This window comes from Octodon degus, unplaced genomic scaffold (genome assembly GCF_000260255.1).
Source record: "Octodon degus isolate 3935 unplaced genomic scaffold, OctDeg1.0 scaffold00130, whole genome shotgun sequence".
NCBI classification, from domain to species: Eukaryota; Metazoa; Chordata; class Mammalia; order Rodentia; family Octodontidae; genus Octodon; species Octodon degus.
This window is the reverse complement of record NW_004524706.1, coordinates 1,295,394-1,320,263: the sequence shown is the minus strand read 5'-3', so window position 1 is coordinate 1,320,263 and position 24,870 is coordinate 1,295,394. Positions and strand designations below refer to the sequence as shown.

At 46.9% G+C, this 24,870-nt stretch overlaps 1 protein-coding gene across 1 annotated transcript in view; it reads left to right on the top strand.

Annotated features, from left to right (window-relative positions):
• Csmd2 (CUB and Sushi multiple domains 2) overlaps positions 1–24,870 on the top strand; it is a 607,037-nt gene that overhangs the window by 348,741 nt on the left and 233,426 nt on the right. The window contains exon 13 of the mRNA XM_012516868.2: positions 16,082–16,264. Coding sequence (XP_012372322.1) covers positions 16,082–16,264 — 183 coding nt within the window. The remainder of the gene's footprint in view (positions 1–16,081; positions 16,265–24,870) is intronic.

The window sequence follows — 24,870 nt, the reverse complement described above, 5'->3', positions numbered from 1 at the left end:
GGCAGAATTTTAGGAAGTCTTGTAAACTTGCTGAGCCTCACTTACTGTTACAATCTTTGCACGAGGAAAACTAGCATCCCTGGCTGTCCTATTTGGGTGCTGTGGAGTGAGTGAGTGAGTGACTCTGCATAGGAATAAGGATGAACACACCCCACTGGCCTGGAGAGAATGCAGAAAGTCTTCGTCTCTTGCTGGGAACAGGAATTAAAGGACTTGCACATACTAGGTCTAAGACATATCTCCACTATCACCTTTGTAAGTACTGCCAGACTTCCTGCTGGCCAATAAGAGCTAAAGCTTATGCCCAGAAAACAAAGGAGAAGCCATTTCCTGAGTAGTTGTCAAGCCCTGCTAGGTACTAGATGCTCAACCAGCCTTAGGGCAGCACATGTGCCAGATCTAGGCCTCCCCTGGGTGGCATCCTCTCTAGCAGCAGAGCAAGATGGTGGCCCACATGGCCAATGGGAGCACAGGGAAGGGAGAAAGAAAACGGGAGATGGCTCAGTGGAATAAGTGCTTCCCTGGCAAGCGCAAGGGCCTGAGTTCAATCCCCGGTTCTGAAAAAAGAAAAAAAAAAAAAAAAAGAGAAAACTTTATCAGAGGAGTGAGCCTCAAATGACCCAGTGGCTGCTGAAGGGACAAGAGGCAGGGTACAGAAGCTGGGAGATACACACACACGCTTTCCCTAACTGTGTGCCAAAGGGCCTTCCTGTAATAGTACCTGAAGTGTTTCCAAACTGGGTATCCAGGAGGTATTATGGCTGATTTGACAGAGTGCCACAAATTGGGTAGCACAGAACAATAGAGATGTGTTCTCACATTGACTAGAGGCCATAGGTTTGGCATCCAGGTAGCAGCAGGGCGTTGTCTGGGTAGCAGAATTCCTGGTCTCTTCATGGCTTTGGGTAGCAGTTGTTAGTCCTTGGCATTCCTTGGTTTGTAGCTACATCTCTCCAGTCTCTTTCTTTTCCATCACATTCAGTTCTGTTTGTCTCTCTCACTCCTCCTGTAAATGCACCAGGATATATGATTAGAAGCCCACCCTCCTCTGCTCTGGCCTCATCCGAACTTGATTATAAATGCAATTTTCAAATGAGGTCATATCTAAAGATACCAGGAGTTAGCACTTCAACATATCTTGAACCAAAGGACAACCTATATTTCCTATGCAGACACTACCATACCACAGCGTCCCCTATGGTCAAGATAAATGGTGCACTAACACACATTCTAAGCCATGTGTCTGAGTGGAGAAGAGCCATGGAGAATACAATGGGGGATAGAATGGGTGACAAATTTTGAGTACAGATACTGGTTCTGTCACTTTACAGCTCTCTGGCAGGTCGTGGAATGTTTCTGGGCTCTCTTTCATTCTTCATCTGTGAATTAGAGGTAATGACATATCCTAAGTCATGGGGAAATTCATGAAGACTGTTCCAAAATAAATGTGAAAATAAGAAATGTTGGAAATTGCCACACAATGAATGAGTAACTTTTAATGAGTCTAGATAGTATGAAGTTATACCTAAGGAGCTGTAGGGGCATGGAAAGAGCCCCAGGCAGAAATTAAGAGACCTTGATTCAGGTCTTAGCACTGTCCCTTACCACTTTGAAAATGAGACATACTTGGAAGCGAAGTTTCTAAGTTTCTCACTACTGAAAGTTCATGTATATTTAGCCATGGACATTACCAGACATGAGGAGGAATGGCTTTGTGTCACTGTCATGCCCTTGATGCGTCCAAGTTTGACCAATGGCTTGGATAAGGCACAAATGACTTTCGCCTGAAAGAACGGCTCATCAGCAGAAAGAGTGAGCAAAGGCCTGAGAAGACAGAGCTGTTGGCGAAGTTAGTAAGATTCAATGAAGTACAGATAGATATAAAAGGAATCGGGTGCTCAAATTTATCCTAGGGAGTTAGTTGTGCTTTATTCTGCCCTGGTCATGCTCTAAAAACCAAGCTTCAGTATGAGGGCCTCAGCTGGGGATAGATAAGGAAAGTATTTAAGCCAATCCCTGTGAGAAATATTTGTGACCCTTGAGTGTTTATCAGAAAGAAAAGAAGACAGACTCAGGAGACTGGAGAACTATGTCCAAATATTTGAAGGGTTGTCACACAGGAGAGAGGAATTTGATTTGTCTGATATGACTTCATTGGTAAAGAAAGGAATACAACACTTGTTGAGAGCCTACTATGTGCCAGAAGCTTTGTGTTCATTATCTCAGGTTTCAAACAGGGTCAGGAAAAGAGGGGGTTGCCCCAGGGACACTGATGGGGGACAGAGCACAGCTAGCAGGCAGAACTCCAGCTCTGCCTCCACTTCTTTCTCCTTTCTTCTCTTTTACTCTTTGTCAACATTCTTTTAGGAGAAAATTCATAGTTAAACCACTGGTTGGAAAATCACCGCCCCATCGCATGCAATGTTAACAACCATACAGTAGCTGCGGTCTTACAAATGATGCATCTGAGACTCAGAGAGGTAGAAGTCACCTGCCTGAGGTCACATAGAAATCTGGGGAGGGGAGCAGAGCTAGCTCTCTCTTGCTTCAAAAGCTTATGACTTTCCCCTTATAGCAAGAACCTCTCCAAGTTACAGAATTTCAATCCTTTATGAAATCTTTATAAGCTGGTTATGGTGGCTCATGCCTATAATCCCAACACTTGGGAGGCTGAAGCAGAAGGATGGTTGCAAGTTCAAGACCAGCCTGGGCTACATAGTGAACTCAAGGCCGGCCTGAACTGCGTAGCGATACCCTGTCTCAAAAAGACAAAATAAAAATCTTGGGGCTGGGGAGATGGCTCAGTAGAATAAGTGCTTGCCTGGCAAGCGCAAGGTCCTGAGTTCAATCCCCAGTACCAAAAAAAAAAAAAAAAACTTTATAGAAACCAAAGCTTTGCCCCAATCAAATGCAACATATACCATAAGCCTATCACTAGAGTTGGAGCTTTGTTCACTCGTTCATTTCAGTCAGGAAGCATGGATTAAACACCTGTTATGTGCCCGATACTACAGCCAGCACTGAATTCATAATAGCAAGCCACCAAGACACGGCTAGACACATGCTGGTCATAGACATGGTATCAGTTGGATTACTTCTTGGGCCTGGGACAATTAGGAAGGACAGTCTGATATTGAGAGACCTTAACTAATCCATGCTGTCTCTGGCTGTTTCTACCCAGAGGCGGCACATGCCATGAAGATAAAACAGACTAGAATTGGACCATGCCCAGGCATAGGATACGGAGGAAATCCCGCCATGGTTCCAGCTGTGTGATTCTGGGGAAGTCACACGGTCTCTCTGAGCCTCAGTTTTACCACTCATAAAGCAGAGATAATAACACCAGCCTTAGGATACTCCTCTGACAGTGAAGGGAGGTCATAAAATACTGTTCACATGGTCCCATGGTATGGAGATGTTGCCTTCCCCTTGCAAGTCACCAAAGTCCCTCTGAACCTTCTAGGTTCCTTGTCCTCCAGGCCAGGTCCACTCTGCCTCCTGTGGCTGTGCTGGCTCCCCCTCATGGGGGCACTCCCATGGCGCTCTTGCTCATGGACTGCCAGAGCACTGTGGGGGCTCCCTGCAGTGTGGTGTGGGGGCAAGGAAGCTGAGTGCAACTCAGAGGGCTGTGGGGCATCGCAAAGCACTTGAACTTAGGCCAGAAGGAAGAAGTTGGGAAGAGTTCAGTCAGGAGAACCACTTCTCCCTTCTTTTGCCTTTCCCTATGACTTTTTATTCAAAAGATGAAACCCATCCATCTTAACCCTTAATAATAAAACACACCCTATGCTATGCCAAGGTGGTGGCATGCTATGTCAGGTGCCCCAATGTCCAAATGTGGCTCCTTCATCTCCATGGCCAATTCCTGGCATTTCTGGTTTCCCTTAAATGCCAACTGTGTGACTTCTCACTGCCTTTTTACCAGCTGTGTCCCCGGCCTCCATCCTACTTACTCTGGTAACTTCTGCAGCCCACTGTATCTACTCCCCTAACTTGAGCTGCAACATGAACTCTCGTGAGCTCTCCATTGGTCGGCATCCGCATTGCTACCTGTCTTTACTCCTGTTCATGGCCTCTCCTTGAAACTCTCAAACCAGCCCTTCGGCCCTAGCCAACCACAGGCTGTGTGGTTTAAACAACAGATTTTACATTTTCTCACAGCTATGAGAGAGAAAGATCAAGGTGTAAGATCAAGGCTCTGGACAACTGGTCTCTGGTGAGGGCTCTCTTCCTGACCTGCAGATGGCTCCTCTCTTCCCAGGGCCTTGAACAGCCTTTCCTCAGAGAGAACTTGAGCTCTCTGGTGCTTATTCATGCAAAAACATAATCCTGTCCGGTCAAGTCCCTAGCCCTATGACCTCCTTTAACCCCAGTTACTTTCTTAGTGTTCCCATCTCCACATACACATATTCTCACTAGGGGTCCACTATCCCAGCATATGAATTTTGGGTGACACATTTGGCTCTTAGCACCCCAAACTATGCCTATAGTTCCCCTCCCCTCCCCCAGGCCCTTCTTCACCTCAGCTGTGTTGCAGCCTTGAGGACCAGCACTGCCGCCTGCTCCATTGCCAGGCTCCAGGTCCACCCCCTCTCCACCTCTCCCGTGGCTCAGAGATCCTGTCAGTTCTCAGCATCCCAGGCTCTGTCTGTCATCAAGCTCCCCCCAATCCCTCTTCCATTATCCCGACAGACAGCACAGCCCTCCAACAGTCATGTACCCCACCCACTCACCACATGGCCCCCAGTGAGTTTCCCAGAATCTACGTCTGGCACAGTGCTCTCCTACTTCAAATTTTAAAAAGCACTTTAATGACAATGTTTTAATGTCTCCACCATCTTTCATGTACTTTCTCAAGTCCTCCATAATAATTCCAAAGCAAGTTCTTGCTGGCTCCTAGGATTCCATTCAAAGCAGAGATCACAGTTTGTTCATCTGTCCAGTCCTACTAGGCCAGGGCCATTCCTGCACAGAGCATGTGTTCAGAAAAGCTTTACAGAATTAACCTGCAGTGGCTTCACACAGTCAGGGGTCTCCTCAGTACCTTCAGTTCCTTTCTGGTCCACTTTGCCGCCACCCCGTGTTCAGCTGCCAAGAGCCTATCCCTGCCATCCCAAGAAGACAAACAGGACTCCGCTCTTCCAGGAGCCATGGGTCAGTCCCTCCTTATCGATGAGCTTCAGTTTCCTCATCTGTGAAGAAGGAGCTGGTAACAGTCAGCTTGCCAGTGTCTCCAAAGACTTGGGCTATCAGAGTGCCCCCACAGGGACCAGGCATTTAGGAAATGCCAGGTTGAAAGCTTCTCCCTTCCTTCACCACCCCAGGCCTGGGCCTCTTCCGATCTGCACCACTGTCCAAAGCATCACTGTTACTTCTAGCTCCATCTTGCTCTTTGCTTCTTCCAGCCCCTGTGGAATTCCATACCCAATAGACATCTCGGCCCAGAGAGAGAGGCAGATGTCCTGCAGAATGGCAACAGACATCTGCAACAGAGGCCTTTTGCCTCCATCACTCTCCACCCTCCTTGGCATACCTGGCCTGGTCATCACCAATACTCCCTCCGCCTCAGTTCAGGCAGATATGCTATCTTCGGACAAGCAGATAGCTCTGCAGCATCATCCCTCCCCCCCCCCATTAAAAGCTTCAGCCCCTGTGGAGAAACTGGGGCAGTTGCTTCCCAGAAAATTTTCAAGTTCTGCTTGTCACAATCCCAGATTGGGCTGGGGGAGGGGACTTGGGATCTGTCAATATCTGAGCACTGTGAGTGTAGAAATTCAGTCTCCCTCCATGGGGGCGGCCAGCTGTGGGAAACGCATTCATAGTTGCAATTGCTTTGCTTCCCAGTAGAACAAGAAATATTTAAGGAACAGGCAATTAGCACTTACCAGAAACATTATAAAATTACACACAACTTGCTAACAAGTTTTCACATCAATCTGGAAGTCTCCTGGCTTACTCCCTGGAGCCTGGAATCTGACAGTCTGACTCTCAGTCTGGGTGGCAGGCAGGTCCAGGGGAGGGAGGAGTTGGGACTCTAACCCCTGGAGAAGTGGAGGAGCAGGATCCTAAAACCCAAATGTGCTAGCTCAACTGCCCAGTGGCTCACGTTAGCAATGACGTCCTCTGTTGATCCAGTACTTGCTAAGGCTCTGTGATGTGTTGCAGTCACTTCTTAGGACACTAACGCTGTAAAGACAAGAGTGTCTCTGCCTTCACCTCTTTCAAAGTCTGCTTTCACCAGCAAAGAGCAAGTGCTACGAGAGTGGCGGGGAAAGGAGAGGCAGCTAGCCCAGCTCAAGGGCATTGGAGCAGACTTCCCGAAGGAGCAAGTGACAGGAGCTGACACTTGCTTGGAGGATGAATAGATGATTGGCAAACACACCCAAGAAAGAGACAGCTTCACTCTGAAAGCTGACATGTGGACAGCATGGAGGCTATAAATTTTGAGAGCAAGTAGGGAGAAGGGAATCAATACTTGCCCTCTACAGCTTGTGTCCACAACCCCTTCCCTAGAACAAAACTCGGGCAGTTGGTGTGAGGCTCCTCAAAGGGATGGAGCTGGAGCCAGGCTTGAAAGCAGGCCAAGGGCTGGGGAAATAGCTTGTGGTCTAAGCACCTGCGTGGCAAGGGCAAGGACCCAGGTTTGACCCTCAGCATGGGCATGGTGGTGCATGCCTGTAATCCCAACACTAGGGAGGCTGAGACAGGAGGATCACTGTGAATCCAAGCCTCGTATCATATATATATGAAATAGAGGCCCCAGGGCCACAGATCAGCCCCATGTCCTCCACTCCCTCTCAGACACTGCCTCTCTTCTTGCCAGATATCAAGCACATGGCCACGTCAGCCTTTCACCTGCTAATTTTCCGCACACCTTTACTTTAATCTGGGGGGCTCAAACACTCCAACTCTGGCTGAGGATAACACCAGGTACATTTCTAAGATGCTCACTGTGCTTCTCTGATGATCTCAAAGGTCTTCTAGAAGGTGGGAATCAAAGTTTAGCTAGGGAGGAGCCGCAGCTGCCCCCCTCTCAGAAGACCCAGCGCTCCAGCTTGTCTGGCGCTTCAAGGCTGGGGCCACAAATGGCTGAGGATGCCACAGCCTGAAATGCAGAGTGTAGCTTGTTAGTGAAAGAGGCTCTACATTCTTGGGCTTTTCAAGTGATAAGCTCCATTTTGGGCTCGTGCAGACAACTTGACAACAACCTAAATATTCTTCACGTCCATATTTACCGCTGTTTCTCAACCTCCTCCAGCCAGGGAGAGACTGGTAACAGTGTTGTGAAGGAAAGGAGAAAAGAGATTAGGATGTGAAGAGCACCGACCCTTTCATCCATCCATGCCTTCTTTCTACTCCCGGCAATCAGGTGCAGGGACGTGTGTAAGTCCCAGAGTTACACCTGTAGATGCACAATCTCTCCCTTCCTGGTTCCGTTCCCATCATCACAAGTAGAGGAGGGTAGGATGTGGTTCTGGGATACGCAGGAGATCCAGCCCTGCCCAGTGTGCTATCTTGATGCACTTCTGAGGTCCTGGTCAGCTTCTAGGAGTTTCTGCTGATTAAATAGTGGACGTGGTGTGCTTAGTGTGCATATAGCACTCTGACTAGTTCTGGAGATACAAAGAAGAGAAAGTGCAGGAACTGTTCCCTGCTGGTTAAAGCGGGCCAAATGGCCGTGCATTCTGCCTACCCTGCGTGGGCCTCCTCAGCGCATCACTCTGCCATCACTTGGACTTCCTGCCACGCTGGACTGAGAACTCTTCTCCAGACACTGAGCACTCGTCCTCCACCCTGTTGGCCTTTTCTCCACCCTCTCCTCCCCTTCCCTCTGACACTTGCTAGGTGCCCTCTCCAAACCCTGCAATCTACCAGACTCTGCAATACAGACACTTTAGAGACCTCATTCTGGGGCCTTGAGAAAGTTACCATTTACTGGTGAGAGATGCATATCCAAAATTACAGCACTGCTGCTAGAGGGAAAACAACCAGGGTGCAGAAGCCAGAGAGAAAGTGCTCCGGGTCTGCCTTAGCAATACCAGGGAGTGCCCGGGTTGGGAGCCACTCACACTGACCCTGAAAGATGAGACTTTGCCAGGCAGGCAAGTGGTGCTGGGAGTGTTTCTTTCATGACCAGCATACAGCAGGTGCCCAATTGAAACCTCAGAAGAATCAGTGGGGCTCTGTGCACAATGGTGATGATAGTAATAATAAAGAATTGCCCCCAGTTACATGTCATAGGCCGGATATTTTGACTGTTGTCTAATACGCATGAACCTATTTGCTCCTCACAGCAACCCTGAGAGGGAGTGTTATTATTACCATTTCTATTTTGCAGCTGACAAAGCTAAAGCATAATTAATGTACTATGGGCCTAGGGGACTTAGTGTCAGAGCCAGGACTTTGATCTGGGACCGTGTGACCTCCAAGGTCTGGCTCGTCACCGTGGTACTAATTCACTCCCCTGTGGATCCCTCAGTTTGTGGTGGACAAATCTTAGAGACAGTGATAGCTGCAGATGAGGTGGGGGTGGGGGAGGGTCCCACCATGCTGAGGAGTTGGGGTGTTAACCCTGCATTATAGATAGCCATGAGACAGCCAATCAGCAGCACTCAGTATGATCAGATTTGCATTTCTGAGCAATTCTCCACCGCTCTGTGGAGTGTGGAACACAGAGTACAGTCCAGGGCAGCAGCGGTCACTACCACCATCCAGATGGGAACTCCATGGAAGGCTCAGCTCAAGCAGTGAGAGAAGGAATCGAGAGCTGGGGATTCAGGAATATTTAGAAGGAGGGGGAAGAATGGATAGAATCTGGGCTGAATCCTAGGATTTGGGTTCAGACAACCTCCAGAGGTCAGTCCAGCATACCAGGCCCCAAGGCTGGGGCTGGCTTTCTGATCTCCTCCAGGCCGTGTGGTCAGGTCTACACTTGCTCCTTTCTCCTCCTTATTTGCAGTTGGAATTTCTCCCACATCCACCTGACTGTGAGTTCCCTTAGTGCAGGGGCTGTGGGTCAGGCAGATCGGTATCTCTAGCACTTAGCTTGGTATTTGGCACAGTTTCCAAGCGATCAATATTAGCTGAACTCATGATTAAACAAAATATTCTCTGTGTTCTACGCAAAGTGCTGGGTACACAGTGATCTACAATACATAATCAATACCTGATTTTCTAGGGCTTTCCTCAAGGAAGTGGGGAGACAAAAAACAAGGAAGCCCTCTTGGCGGGTCCCTGGGAGGGAGGGAGGGGCCAAGGTAGGGAAACACTTTGACCCTTCCCCAACCAAATAGTAAGTGCCAAAAGAGAAGAGATTTGCCCCTTTTTTCTGTCAAGCCCTTAACCTAGGACGGTAGCAGGAAAGCACTTGTATAAGGAATAAACAAATAAGTACTACGAGTGATCAGTGGCGTGAAGGAAAAGGATAGGATGCCAAGAGAGAAAGGAAAATGGGCGCCATGTAGGTGTGTGGGCAGGAAGCACGTTGGGCGAAGGTGAAGGCTCAAGCTAGTCTGTTATAGTAAAGAGCCAAGTGTGTGAAAGGGAGGAAAGAAAGTACCCACACAGGCCGAGAGGACCATGAAGAAAGAAGTTCCCTGTCTAGAAAGGCAGCAAACATCCTCCAGAGGGGACACTCATTGTCCTTCAAGCTGCGTGTCCCCTCCTGATCACATCAAGCAGCCAATGAATTTGTGGGCATGTATGATGCACTCCCTTCATACAAAGACTGCCATAAAAAGAGGGTTACAGCTTAGTTAGAGATTGGAAAACCTGGGGAGAAGACCAGGGGGTGGATCACTGATGATAAGGACAAAACAGCCAAGAAGGGTAAAAGCAAATGTGGAGAGCCTGGCCAGGATGGAATTCTGGGGCCCCTTAGAATCGGTCCTCATAGGCTTGCCTGTTACTTTTGGTAGGCAAAAGCAGAAAGCGTGAGAGAGGAGAGAAAGACTTTCAAGGTGGAATTATATTAAACCAGATAACAGGAAATTACCTGTGCAATCTTTCCCTTATGCAAAATTCTATTTATCTAATGGTAAATTCTGGGTTCTGACATGAATTGGTTAGTACCTGAGCAGGAGGCCCAAGGTCAGGGGCCGGTCAGGCAGGGCAGCGGAGCCCCAGGATCCCCCTGCAGGGTGGCAAGGGCCTGTATTCCCATTCAGGCTGCTGATGGTCTTGGCAGGAAGACCCAGGCCAAGATAGGCAGTGTTGAGGGAGAAAGCCAGCCACCAGCCCTGTCTGCCTTCCTGTAAGGAGCTGCCCAACTCTCAGCCTACTTGTTCTGTCTTCCCTCTCCCCACCTCCCAGCCTGGGTACTTCTTCTCCTTCTTCTCTTCTCCTCCTTCTTTTTCATTTTTGACCCCAGTGCCTTTACACTGGCCTACATCCCCTTTTTACATTCTTTTTGAGACAGTGTTTCATAAAGCTGTTAAGTTGCCCAGGCTGGGCACAAACTTTCAATCCCAAGCCTCAGTTTCCCAGAGTGCTGGGATCATGCACCACTCTGCCCAGCTCCAGTCTATGTTCTCTACAATCAACCCTCTCCCCCATTCCTGGACCTTCTTGCCAATGCACCTGAGAAGCAGACTTCCCTTGCGGTTGCCCTGACGTGGTGGGCCTCTCCTTGGCTGACTGCTCCTCCTCCCTCACCATCCAAGTACAGGTTCCTTCCCCACCACATCCCACCCGCATGACCTCCTCCTCTGACCTTATTCCCCCTTCAGCTCAGCTGATTTGTCCCACCTGCCATTCATCACTCTCATCTGTCTCTTCCTCTCTCCTTGGAACCTCAAGTTCCCTCCTTCTTCCAGAACCTCCACTCTAGCTGAAGCTGGACCTTGTCACTCAGAGATTCTGAAATCTCAAGGTTTTATACATCCTGCTCTCAGGTCCTTTGTCTCTCAGCTCATCCAGCTGTCACGCCCCCACTTCTGTGCATTATCCCTTTCTTGACCTCTTGAATTACCTGTGTGCCTCGTGGTCTTTTTACTTCTTTCCTTCTTGACCTAAGCCCCTTGGCTACCACTTGGTTGGTTTCTGTGTACTAAGATTACAGGCGTGTGATCCTCCTCCTGCCCAGCTACAGGCACACTTCAACAATATCCTCAACTCTTTACCCCACTGTCCTTCCAGTTCTCCAAGCCCGGGCCCAACCCCAATCCACCCTTTAGTCCCTTTCTCTAAGTCTTTATGAACCAGGTTTCTGAGGGCAGGTGGGACAAGACACCCCACCCTGCGAGCTGTTGTCCCTATAAATAAGTTAGCATCACCTTTGGTGCCTATGGGTGCATGGCCATCCATCTGCCTCAGTCTGCTGTTTTACAAAGTACCAGAATTGTCGGCATCCAGTCCTTGTCCCTGTGCCAGTCACCTCACCTTTACCAAAGATCCTGACTTCGTGCTCTACATAGAAAACAGCCTGCGTCACCTAGGACCTCCCTCCTGCCTTCCTGCCCAAAAACTCACTGCCAGCCCTTCCTTGTTTACTCATCAGGAGGGAGTAAGAGTCCTCCTCACCACCAAGGTCAGTCCTGCAGCATGCTCAGGGTCCCCTGCCCTGCCCTCCCTCTGGAGCCTCATTGTACCTTCGCCATTTCTCCACTCCTTCTTCAATCCCTGATTAAACCTTCAGTCCTCTCTCTCTCTCTCTCTCTCTCTCTCTCTCTCTCTCTCTCTCTCTCTCTCTCCTTCCTCTCTCCCTCTCTTCCTCTCTCCCTCTCTCCTTCTCTCCTCTCTGCTCCCTGTCTTTCTCCTCCCTTTCTTTGCTCTTCTCCAGCATGTCCAAGCTTCTGAAGAATATGTTTGCCTGCTCTCCCATGTCACCTTCTTCTTCTGCTTCTAGCTTTGGGTAGCGGCTCCACGATGACACTGAGTCTACTCCTTCCAGCATCAAGACTAGCCATCCTTGGATAACCTGCTTTCGGGTCCTACCTAGAGTTTCCTGTAGCACTGAGCCTGTTGATCTTCTCAAGGGCCCACCTTTTCTAAACATCTGTGACCCCATTCTTCCAGGACGGTTGTCTGCCCTGAAGTTGCTCCCTACACTGCCCTGAATCTTGTCCAGAGCTCACATTTCTTCTCACCCTCCTTGGGTGCTCTCATCCTTCTTGTGGCTTCTTTAACCATCTATGAACTGAATTCCAAATTCTGCATTTTTAGACCAGGCTTCTCCCCAAACCTAAGACTGACTGACTGATATGAGAAAATTTCCTTTGGGGGTCCCACCACACCTCAAAACCCAGTGTGCCCTAGTGGTGACCCTGCATTCATCCCTGTACCTCCTGCTGCATTCTCATCCTAGGGAAGCCATTCCCTATGTACAGGCCAAGCCTTTGAGGCCTAGTGGAGCCCTCCCCTCTGCTCCTCCCATCTTCTCCCTGATGACATGGCCTGTGACTTCCTCCTTCATACCTCACAGTGTTTCCTGCCTCTCTACATCCCCTATGTCTGTGGGACATTCAAGATGCCACCAAAACATCTTCCAGACCATTGTGAGCCTTCACTAGAGTGGAAGTTCTCGAGGTTCTAGGCCAAGCCAGGGCTCTCATCTCTTTGGGTCTCTACTGCGCCCTCGGGACCCAGCACAGCGGCTCCCACTCTGTGGACACTCAGCACCACCCCCAGACTATTCTCCAGGCTGTGGTTGGAGTGATCTTTCTCATATACAAAATAGTAAATGCTGAGTAGAGCGCAGTCCTTTATTGATTCCCCATTTCCTACCACGGGAAATACACTTTCTTTAGCAGATTGCACAGCCCCTTTCCTGGCTAGTCCTACCCATGGGAGCCTTTGCGGGCTTTCCTGGCCTCATCCCTCATCGTCTTGTAGAAGTGCTTGGACTCGCAGAGGACACTATGCAGGGCCGAGGGGTGCAGGAATCATACAGACCAAGTCTCCAGTCAGCACTTCCTAGCTCTGTGGTCTGGGATAATTACCTGATGTCGCTGTGCCTCCATCTTCTCACTTTAACATGAGCAAAATAGTACCTAGCTCTCTGGGCTGCTCTCCGGGTACCCTGAGTCTATGGTATGTCAAGTGCTCCCTGTGTTCTCAGGCAGCAGTGCTAGAATTTTCATCTAACTAGAAGCCAGTTCTAATAATAAATATTAGGTACTTATTGGCACACTCGTAGCTTGCAGTCCTATAAACAGACTTAGCTCTTGGAGGCCTGGTTCTTCCCCTCACTGGGACAGCCTTTTCTTCCCTTTCTCACAGCACAATTTCCTTCTACAGCCTTAGACCTCAACTCAGTCTTCACCTCCTCCAAGAAGCCCTCCCTGAACTGGCAAGATAGCTCAGAGGACTAAGTGCCTGCTTAGGCAAGGGCAGAGACCAGGGTTCAAGCCCCGGCAGCACATGCTGTGCCAGCCCCGCCCCCAGGCACTGAGCAGGCACCAAGACCATGCATGGTGGCACATGCCTATAATCTCTGTGCTCTGAGGCTGACAACGAGGATCACTAGAAGTCCAAGCTGCACAGCGAGACCCTGTACCTAATGCATGAAAACAAAACAAAAACAAAAGTGAAAAAAAAAAAAAAAGAAGAAGAAGAAGAAGAAGAAGAAACCCTCCTTGACCCAGGGCTGGGACTCAAGAGAGGTGAAAGAGGCATTCTCCTCAGGGACAAAATTTTAACTGTGGGGTCAAAAACTCAATAATTAAGATATATAATACTTAAGGCAATATTTTGAGAATCAAGATCACTCTAAAACATTCATGATTTTAGAAATAAGTACGAGGTAAAGTAAGTCACTGAAGTGCAAGGTCAGAGCCAGTCTTCACTGTAAATGTTTTTCCGCTGAGGGATATATCAGCTGTAATTTTCTTAGGCGGATAAAAGCTGTGTTGCATGAAGATTTAGTCACCTTGATTACTGAGTCCTTGTTGCTCCTAAGGTTCAGGCACTTGCTCCTTGTTTGACCCTGATGCTTTCATGTGCTTCCATAGCACAGCTGCCCTGTGTCCCTAATGCCTGCTTTCCTGTTTTCTCACTCCTTGGTGACAGAGACCACATGCAGATGTCCAGTGCCTTGCACTGGACTGACACACAGTAGCTACTCTGTCCATGTCTATGATCATGCTGTGGGCAGGAGAAAGAAGATGGGTGTGGGCAGGGCTGTGCATACACAATGCACAGTTAACAGAGTCCTTCTTCCCCCTGGGGATGCTCATTCTCTTTGTCTCAGACTAGCTGCTGGGGCCAGTACAGATGCATGTTCTGCACATGCATGTCTTCTAGGGTAGAGTGGGACGTCACCAGAAACTGTACATCTGTCCTCTGCTCCGTCCTGAGATGCTGGGGAACTTCCACCAGGCCTCAGATGCCTGTAGTGACAGTACTCACATCCAGGCACTTCCATCCCAGAAATCACTATAAGAATATTGGAAGGAGGGAGCTGTCCCTACTCTCCCAGGGCACCTCATCATAAGAATACCCTCTTCCTTCCCTTCAGACACTTGGGGGTCTGGAACCTGGACCCAAGGGACCACATTCTCCAGAAGGTCTCCCCTACCCCCAACTCTGAGCATGCACAAAGCCAGTTGCAAAAGCAGACTCAGATATGCCTCAGGAGGTGTATGTGTAGATGGAGAGGCCAAAGGGACACAAGATGAGAGGTTGGAGGCTGAGACAGTCATGTCATAGGACCTTTGATTGAAATCTATCTCTCTCTCTCCTGCACTCCACCCTCAACAAAGGGCAGGACGCTCTGGTTTTTAAGGCAACATCAATATGATAGTCTGACTGTCAAGAGGCTCTCTCTCTTTCTATGGTACAGCCATCAGCTACTCCAGTCAGCCCACAGAAATCCCCCAGCTGTGGGCAAAAAAAGGTTTTTCTAGAACCATCCTGCCAAAGCCACACACAGCAATGTCCAGGTCCATGGTTTCTGACAGTCCATAAAAATATCTATGGAGAAAAGGTGTCTAATACATTCCATTGATTCCATTGATGACCCTGGATGCCTTTCCCACAAATCTCAGGACACGGGGACCTTTGTAGATCTCGTACCTTCTATGGTGATCCTTAAGAACAAAGTAGATCCGTGGGCATGGCCCCCAAGGCTCAGGCCCAGACACTTCCTCTTCACCATCATTACTGCCACTACTACTGTAGAGTTGACTGGGGCTCCGGGGGCCTGTGTGTCTGTAAGGGGGTCCTCACCACTGGACACCTCCTTCTCCTTTTTCCTTTTTAAAGTTTTTTTGGTTTGTTTTGTAGTGCTAGGGATGGAACCCAGGACCTTAGGAGCTCTAAGCAAGTGCTCTACCGCTGAGCCACCCCCAGGTCCTGTCTTTCCTGTAGGAAGCCCTCTCCATGGGTCAGAGTGCCACCTTCATCTCTCACAATCTGAAGCACAGACAGATGGAAGTTGGGGTGACCACAGACAGAGCCCTCCTAGAAGCACCTGAGTCTTGGCTAACTCCTGTGAGAGGTCTGCCATACCCTGTGCTGTCTCAGCGACCCCTCTGGAAAGGCTAACTCACCACTGTTGGTTCAACTGAGCTTTAAAAGTGCTCACAATGAATTATTTGTTTCATTTTACCTGTTGCCATCTCAAACTAGAAGTTAAAAAGCCTTCCACCGCACTTCTGTAACAGAAAGCAGCCAGTATTGATCCCCAACAAATCTCTGGCTTGTGACAGTGCCAGCCACTCTTCAACTGTGCCTGCCTTGACCACTCTGGAGTGATCTGCACTTGTGCTCCATCAAGGGACAGGAGTGATCAGATGCGGGGTCAGGTGTAGTCAGGAAGTCTTCAGAGTCTGGGACTTCTCAGCCACTAGAGCAGATAACCCATTAAGAACGACAACCCACCTTAAGTAAAAATAAGCAAGTGTCTAGAATACTATATATAGACCGGAGTCACAGACATGTGTCAGCTGAAGGCCCCTTTTCCCATGAATGCTGTGTTCAAACATGAATCTCATTTCTAGTAAGCACATGTGGCTCAGAGAGCTGACTCAGGGCAAGAGGGTGGGGGTGGAGGTGGTAGTAGAGCATGCGTGGTGGACCTACCACTCCAAAAGGGGTATCAAGTCACCTGTTGTCTCTATTTTCTCATCTTCCTGTCTTTCAGAGATCGAGCAGGGCAGCTGCGGCGACCCTGGCATCCCTGCCTATGGCCGGAGGGAAGGTTCCCGCTTTCACCATGGTGACACACTCAAGTTTGAGTGCCAACCTGCCTTTGAGCTGGTGGGGCAGAAGGCAATCACATGCCAAAAGAATAACCAGTGGTCAGCTAAGAAGCCAGGCTGTGTGTGTAAGTGAGTGGGAGGCAGCACCACAAGGTCTCCACCAAGATACAGGGGCCATGTCATAGCCAATCCTCGGGTCCCATCCCTGGGCACTATTTGGGGTGTGCCAAGAGCTTCACTCTGGATGGTTTCTTCTGTTCCTTGGGATGTTGCTGGCTGGGCCCTTACTTCTGGTAGTAATATAGACTACAACATTGAAAATGACTGCCCTGGGCTTTTGGGGACCTTTGTAGATCTCGTACCTTCTATGGTGATCCTTAAGAGCAAAGTAGATCCGTGGGCATGGTCCCCAAGGCTCAGGCCCAGACACTTCCTCTTCACCATCATTACTGCCACTACTACTGTAGAGTTGACTGGGGCTCCAGGGGCCTGTGTGTCTGTAAGGGGGTCCATACTGGCCTTTCAGTGCTGTGGGACACCACACCTTGCAGCATATGCATTTCCTACAGTTATTCTCTCTCTTGTGGGATTTAGGCTGGATGAGGGTCCAAGCTGTCTTTGGGTGGTTGATCTTTGGGGGAGGCTTGGAATTGATCCTATGGAGGAGCCCCTCTTCCCTCCTTCCTCTTGGACAGGCTGGCCATTCTTTGTGTGTAAATGGTACTGCAAGTCTTGTCAATGTGAGGCACTGTGGATAGCAGGGGAGGCCAGGCATGGTCTCTGTCCAGAAGACCAAGGTCTCAGCTTCTCTGGACTGTTGCTTTGTCTTCCAACCCTCACCTCCACCTCCTCTAGCTCTTTTAATGTGCTTCTCTCAGGGAAAGGCAGACAGCCTGACCCTGTGGTCCTTCACCTACTTTGGTGGGCTCTTCAAGGCCTCTGCATTCTTCATACCAGAAAATGATAGGCCTGTGGGGACAAGGGAAGAGTCGTGTGGGAGATTGTCAGCTTCTCTATGATAATGAGAGTTCCTGGGCAAAAGAGCTGGCCAGTTGGGTCATACTACTTGGTTATACTTTTCAAATGAAAAAATACTACTCTATCTGTATAGGCACTTTTGATGGTGTGTAAGTTGATTTGTGTGAAAGTCTTCAAAGGTTTAAAGATCAAATCACTCTTTAATTCACACTGAACGCATTAGCCTTAATGAAAAACAAATCGAATTGCATGTTATCTGCCCACTTGTGCTCCACTGTGTGGTTGGAAAATGATGTTCAGCAGAATTAGCCCTTGGCATGCTGGGTGCTTCAGGACAGAAGGAGCAAGGAAGGTTCTTGAGGTTCCCTTCCAGACACAAGAACAAAGGGTCTGACCATGGTAGAGATCAAGCCCAGGCAGGAGTCAATAAAGCACTCAGCAGATGCTGCGTGGAGACCAGTCTTGGGAAGGCAAGGTATGGATGGAGTCCCCAGTAAATTTCTAAAGTTCCATCTAGAGGAAAGAAAACAGAACCAGAAGAGGGCTGGGTTTCCAAGGTCAAGAGCTGGTAGGATGGAAGCTGAAAGGACTAGAACAAAGTTCCTTGTCCCCACAAGTTGAGAAATGTGGGGAGCAAGGAACATGCTATCTGGGGTCTATCCATCATGTGAATGAACTTGACCATCTGCCTCTTAGGAGTCATTTTAGCACAATTTTCTAAAGCTTTCACTAAGAGCAGAAGACCTTGAAGAACAGCTCAGCAGGCCCTTGTTTCCAGGAGCAGGACTGACAGCCTCCAGCAAGCTGGACATTCTCCACAAATAGCTGACAAGAAAGGAGAACAGAGCTGTCCCTGCGTGTATGCATTATGCTCTCTGTGGTTTCCCACATGAATGAGGGGCCTGGGGCTCATTGATAGGCACTCTGAAGCAGGTACTGTAGGGGTTTGGTGTGGCATTTCTGCTGGACAATTCTTGGATATGGGAGGTGGCATCCCCAGGCATTTCCATCACTCACCCGTGTCTGGTTGTCTTTGGGTATAATAAAGCACAGCTTGAATCTCTACAATGCTTGCTTCAGTGGAGGAGGCCAGGAACATCAACCGTCCTTATGCCTCTGTACCACCGAGCAAGGTCACATTGGTCCCTCGTGCATGTGCGGGATCACCAGCTGTCTGCTCTCTGCTCGGCTCCCAGCCCCTGAGCTGATGCTTTCAGAGGCCCTGGGCTTTCCTGTCAGGGAGCTCATGGCATAATGTGTAGCAAAGAGATGATGATAAAGAAGGTCTGAAGCACGGAAATAACTTTGAACTCAGACTGGAGCTCTGAGTCTTAGCCCCCGCTCAGCTTCCTGACTGCAGTTAGCACACCTGCTCCCTGGATTTTGGTTTCCTGATCAATCCAACTGGACAGTAGTCCATTCTTCCTCCCAAATCCTTAGCCTCTATGATGATAGTCACAGTGAAAAATAAGTGTGACATGAGAAGTCCCCACTTTTTCCGCCACGAATGCCTGAAAATTACTCTATCAAGTGGATCATTACAGGGCAGGTCATTCTTTGACTGACAGTTCTGCGCCTGCCTTTAGATTAACTATCATAGTGAGAGATCAATACAAAAGGGACAACGTCTCTGAGAGTGTATAAAAATATAAAATAGTAAGGTTGTCCCCGTGTGCACACAAAAGCACCCCCCAGGAGGCCGCACAAATGTGTTCTGTGCTACCACACGCGCGCCACAACAGACACGAATGCGATCCCTAGCAAACAGCGCTGCTCTTTCCTCCCTAGGAGTTGGAAAGGGATTGGGAAAATTATTCTGATGGCTCACAACTTTGAACAATTGTCTAAAGAACTACAAAGCAGTGCGTTTTTCTTCCCTTGAAACATTTTCTTCAGAGCAGTTTCTTACTAGGGAATCGCCCTGCCGACACCACACAAACACAGGCCTCCTTCATGTGTCCAAACCTGTTCTGTGGCAAGCAGAGACTTCAGAATCACTTTACGGCCTTTTGGGCTCCCCTCGCAGCGGCAGAGGTGTCGTAAACAGTCCTTTTCCATCTAGGTTTTTGGGATGATGATGTATCTCACAGTGAAAGCAGCTTGAAAAGGAAGATGGGGCTGGCGTCTGCACTCGCACTCTCTCATCCTCCTGGGTTAATTCACATCTCTAGAGACCGCTGCTCAGAACCAGTGATGAGTGGAACTGGCTTCCATCCTTTCAGCAATATTCCCTGAGTATCTAACTTGGGCCAGGCACCAAGTATTGGATTTAGAACTGTTCAGTCTCTGCCTAGGAAATCTGCTCAGCCTAGCTATCCTGGGGAGAGAGCGTTGCCCAGGACCTGAGATTCATTACTAAGCCAAGTCTCTGCCCATTTAACCCTGTCCTTACTAGAAGAAAGAGAGCCATTCCCACGCAACCCTACCCAGTCATTCCTCCACCACGAGAGCTACAATAGGGAGGAAGATACAAATAATTCTGAGGGTGGTTTGCGCAGTGCTTGATGCTTTGTTGACAGGCTAGCAGAGCACTTCACACTTCATGAGGAAGCCAGGAAACCAATTATCAGTCCATTAGCAGCCACTTTCAAAAGAAGTTTCAAAACAGGCTTCACCGGAGACTCTCTGAGACAGCAGGGATGTTCATACTTGCTTTCCCTTCCTTCGCCATTTTGTAAAGCACCACAAAAAGGTGTGAATCCTAATTGCTTGGGTCTTAATATATATGGCGCACATGTGAAATGGGAAGGCAGCGCCTCCTGGGATATACAGTTTAATTTACAGATCAGCTGCTGAATCCTGAGTGGTCAGGGCGGGGAAACTGGGTCCTTGCATGCTCAGAGAACACGTCACAGGGAACAGAGGGTTCCTGCTGGGCTTTGATGGGTTGGGAGCCAAAGAAGGGTGTCCCACACAGGGTGCTGCAGGGAATGGCCCCCTTCTAGTGTCTTCCTGTCCTTTCCCCTGAATTCCTTCCTATCACACTACCTTGGAGGCATGGGCACTAGCATGCACACCAGTGCACGTGCATACACACACACACACACACACACACACACACACACACGTACTCCTATAGCAAAAAGTGGATTCAACCAAAAGATCATCCCCAGGTGATCTCTCCTACAGATTGTTATTCAAATGTAGAGTTTATTAATCTTGTTTATTGATATTTTTACCCTGTTTCTTGTGTGAGGCAGTTTGGTCATGGTGAGTTGTTTAAACAATATCCTTATCCTCTATCCGCTGAATGCCAGTGTCACCTATCCCACAAATCAGCTGTGACAACCAAAATCATTTCTAAAGATTACCAAATATTCCCTGATGGAAAATCCAGCTTCGATGAAAAACCACTAGTCTAGGATAACTTAATTCATATTAGTCTCATCTAATACAAACACCCATGCAGATCTGCATTTAAAGTAAGACTGTGATTAGTCTGTAGCATTATGATAATGAGAAAGCGTGGCACAGGAGAGGATGCCAATATTTATTGAATGTTATACATCATGGGGAGATAAGAGTCTTCCCTACAGTTTTGTCTTTATTTTCTTGGTTTGTATGAAGTCTATTCAAAATATATAGTGCATGGTTAGATTTTAATTACTTTTACATGGAAGAGTCATTGCCATTAATCCCCCTCAAACTTATCTCTACTTCAAATACACTTACCCCACCATCGCTACCACTTTCTGAAGCCATTCTGAAGTGCTCTGCTCTGATAAACGATACAATGAGTGCTGCTTCCAAGTCCTCCTCCGTGAAATGACATGCTCGTAACATTTCAGCACATCCTCATCCACCTTATTAACCACATCTGGCACTTTGTGACTTCTGTCTCTCCCCAAAAGGCAAAATGACCATGAAAGATAATTTTTGTGGATCAATCCAGGCATCAACACAGCCACAACAGCCCAACTCAAGACCCTCATGAAAGAGGGCTTCCAGAACTGCTTCAAAAGGCAGCAACAACAATGGGATGTGCATTGAAAGTCAGAGTATTTCAAGTGGGATTAATCGCTGCATGTCTTCTACTGTAATTTTTAATAAAATTTAAACATATACCATACCTTTCAATCACACCTCAGAATGAAAACAAAGTTCAAGTTGGTAAGGTCATAAACTCAAAGGCCATGTGACCTTAAAATGCTGTCCTAGAATTGGAGCTACAGTGGTAACTTGGTTCACCAACTTAATTCTTACCATGAGTCTGCTCACAAGCCAAACTGGACAAAAGCTAAATCAGATTCAATGGTTAGGTCTAATATTGATTTTGTGGGGAAATTCAATTTGGTTCTTGTCCAGTTTGGGTTTTGACCAGAATTGTGGAAAGGATTAAGTTCATGAACCAATGTACCATTGAGTTATTGACACAGCAATGATCAAGCCCAGATTCCACTCCTAGCCCCACACTTTTTCCATAGCACTAGATTTCTGGAATCTGAGGGTACATCTGCAGAAAGAAGGTCAAGGAACCTTCCAAACAAGAGCAATAGATGAGAGTACAGAATCCCTCTTTTGGCTGAAGTTATCCCCATGAAATAACAGTTTGATAAAAGTTAAACAGATTCATGAAGGAAAGCTCTATGCTCATTATTGGAACCTTACCAATGCCAAACATCAGCGTGAAGTGCTCATTTCCTACTTTTTACTGTTTCTCCTTTGTCTACCCATCCACTTACCCTTCTGCCTTGATTTTTTGAGCACCTACTGCGTACAAAGTCAGGAGCATAAGTGGGTAGGCTAGTTCCTAGTTAAATTCTAGTCTGGAAGGCAAAGGATGATGCTACTCAGGTTGAAGGGGCAATTGGTCAGGGCCATGCCCCATGTAACATGCTGTAATTCTGTATCAAGAAATACCTGTCAAAAAAAAAGAAATATCTGTCACTTAAGGGCTATTTTTTTTGCCAACTCATACAGAATTTTACTTAACGAAGTAATATGAATTTCACAGTATTTGTTGTAATACATGGCATTGTCTTACAACCAGCTATTCATATTACCAGATATTGGAAGAAGAAAAAACTGGAGCAATGTATAAGAAATTAAGAAAAGAAAAAGTACAAACAATTGAAAAAAAGGAGACGAAGCTAATTAGAGCATTGACTGCTTCTTTCTGTTTCCATTTTTTAAATTTTTTAAAAATTTTTATTTATTTTTTTTTGTCCTGTCAGAGGTGAATATTCTATTGGCATCTAAATACTATAAGTGTTTGAATTCAACTAAACATCTAATACTGTCTAGCAGTCTATAATATTAGTGGGTTATCCTCAGAAGTTATTGACTTGAGCCTTTTATAGCTCATCATATTAATATGGATTTACTTTATATACCTCATTTTTATACTTTTCTACTGGATGGTTAAGACCAAGATATAGCAAGACCTATATACCCAGAATTGTAACTTTTGTATCTGATAAGGTCAGCCAAGTACTCTCAGGATTTATCCTGTAGCCCTGTACCACCTTTTGTACATTCTTTTGTCAGTGTCTGACCTGAGGATGAGTCAGGGCCATTGCTTGACCAATTTTCTCTCTGTGAAAGCTTAAGAAAATGTTTTTTCTCTCTATGTGATTCTCCCCAGGCTCACTTTAAATCCTCGAACACATTTTTCTGTGGCTCCATAATCTTCTTGATCAGAAAGTTTGGAGCACAACCGAGTTACATGTTGTTACAGTACAAGTTCTCCTATGTCCCGAGTCTTCACTGACCTTGAAAGGCTAGGGCCAAAATGTTGGCTAACCATGCAGCCCTTCTTTTTCTCCAAATTTTGATCTGCTAACTTAGGTTGTTAACCCTCCAGAAGAGAAGCTAATTATTAACCTGCAATATATGCAGTTCGGTTTACCCTATCTGTAGAAATATCAAACATTTTGGCATATCCTGGAACAGGTATTTTCCATCAGATATTGATATGTTGAACTTTAAGTCCTTACAGAATATGAAAGAAAAATAATTATTTAAAAGTAGAAATAAGCGTTTACATATTTTTACAAAGAAATTTAGAAACCTAGTCATATAAGGAATTGTAAGTCCTTATATTAGGGAGATAATATGATATTTACAGATGTGGGTCTGGTTTATTTCACTAATAAGTATATCTTCAAGGGGCATCCACTTAAATATGCGCTTCAAGTTTATCATTCTTTATAGCTGAGTAGTACTCCATTATATAAAAGTACCACATCTTTTTCAACCATTCCACATGTGACGGGCATTTTGGTTGTTTCCAAGTTCTGGCTATCACTTAAGGGCTAATTGCAAACAGGTTTTGGTCATAATCTAGTGTTTTAAATTGTTAAATAAATATAATGTTTTAAATAAATTAAAAGTTTAAAGAAATAAAATATTTAATCTCTTTCCCCTAAATGAAAAGTGATTTCAAATTTGTCTCTTTTTTTTTTTGTTCTTTTATTGGTGTATGTTTGCAATATAGAATGGTAATGTGTCTTGGAGAATTGATACCCCCATATAACATGTCTCAATCATTTTTGACCTATAAACCTTCCATATCTTCCCACCCCAGATCACTGTCTATTCTTTTTTCATTCTTAACCATCTACACTCATCTTTCATGTGGTTTTAATCAAAGCAAACATATCATTTTGTATGTTGCATTTTAAAGTCCCTTTTGTGTTGTATGTATCTCGCCATATGGCCGCATGTCTTACATACTTATCCTTCTAAAGATAAATGGAATACTCTGTTTAGTGGATGGACCAGGACTTATTCAACCAATTATGTTCAATTATTTTATATAAGGCTGTAATTAACATCCTCATGTGTATGGCTTCCCCCTCCCTTCTCTTAAATTATTTCTTTAGAATAAATTTCTAGGGGCAGTGTATGAGCAGTTTTATTCTTGGTGCATGCTCTTAGTATAACCCTTCAAGTCTCATACATCCCCATGGTACCAAAGCAAGAGCTGCAGAATTAAGAACAAAATTCACATAATGTGAGGCTGTCCTGCCCAGAAACTCATCATATCACTTATGTTCACCTACTTTCACTTCCTAAAATAATAACTTTGTGGTTTTCTTCGTATAGATCAGATATATCACTCATAACCTTTATCAGCTTCCCTTAACTTCTAGTACTGGTGTGGCCTTTGGAAATGTGCTGCTTTAATAGGTTCATGTTGTGCACATCCCTCCAGCAAACCCCTGCTGACTGCTGTGAGCTCTTGAGAGTGCTGGTAATCCAGAGATGAGTGGGGCACAGCCCTTGGCCTTTAGGAGCTATCTTCATGCAGAGACAGGCGCAGTTCTGTAAATGAAGGTGTTCTCTTACGGGTTAAAATGTAGTTTTCAATGAGCAATCATGGTGCTGCACATATATTTAAGTTCTTCCTTTCGCTTGACACATATTTGTGGAGCAACTGGTGGGCCAGGCATGGGGGTGAGTGCTGAACAGATTGCTATGGCCCCTCATCTCGTAGAGTGCAGACTCAACTTCATCCCTGTTAGAATGGTGACCTGGGACAGGTGACATAGACGGTGGATTAAGCACGTGCTTAGGCAAGTTCAGGGACTGGGGTTCAATCCTGGACACCACAAGCTGCGCCAGCACTGCTCCCCAGCATGCTGAGCCAGCCACCGAGACCAGGCATGGTGGCACACACTTGTAATCTCAGCACTGGGAAGGCTGAAAACAGGAGGATCACTATGAGTCCAAGCTATATAGTGAGACTGTGTATCCAAAACAGAGAGAGAGAGAGAGAGAGAGAGAGAGAGAGAGAGAGAGAGAGAGAGAG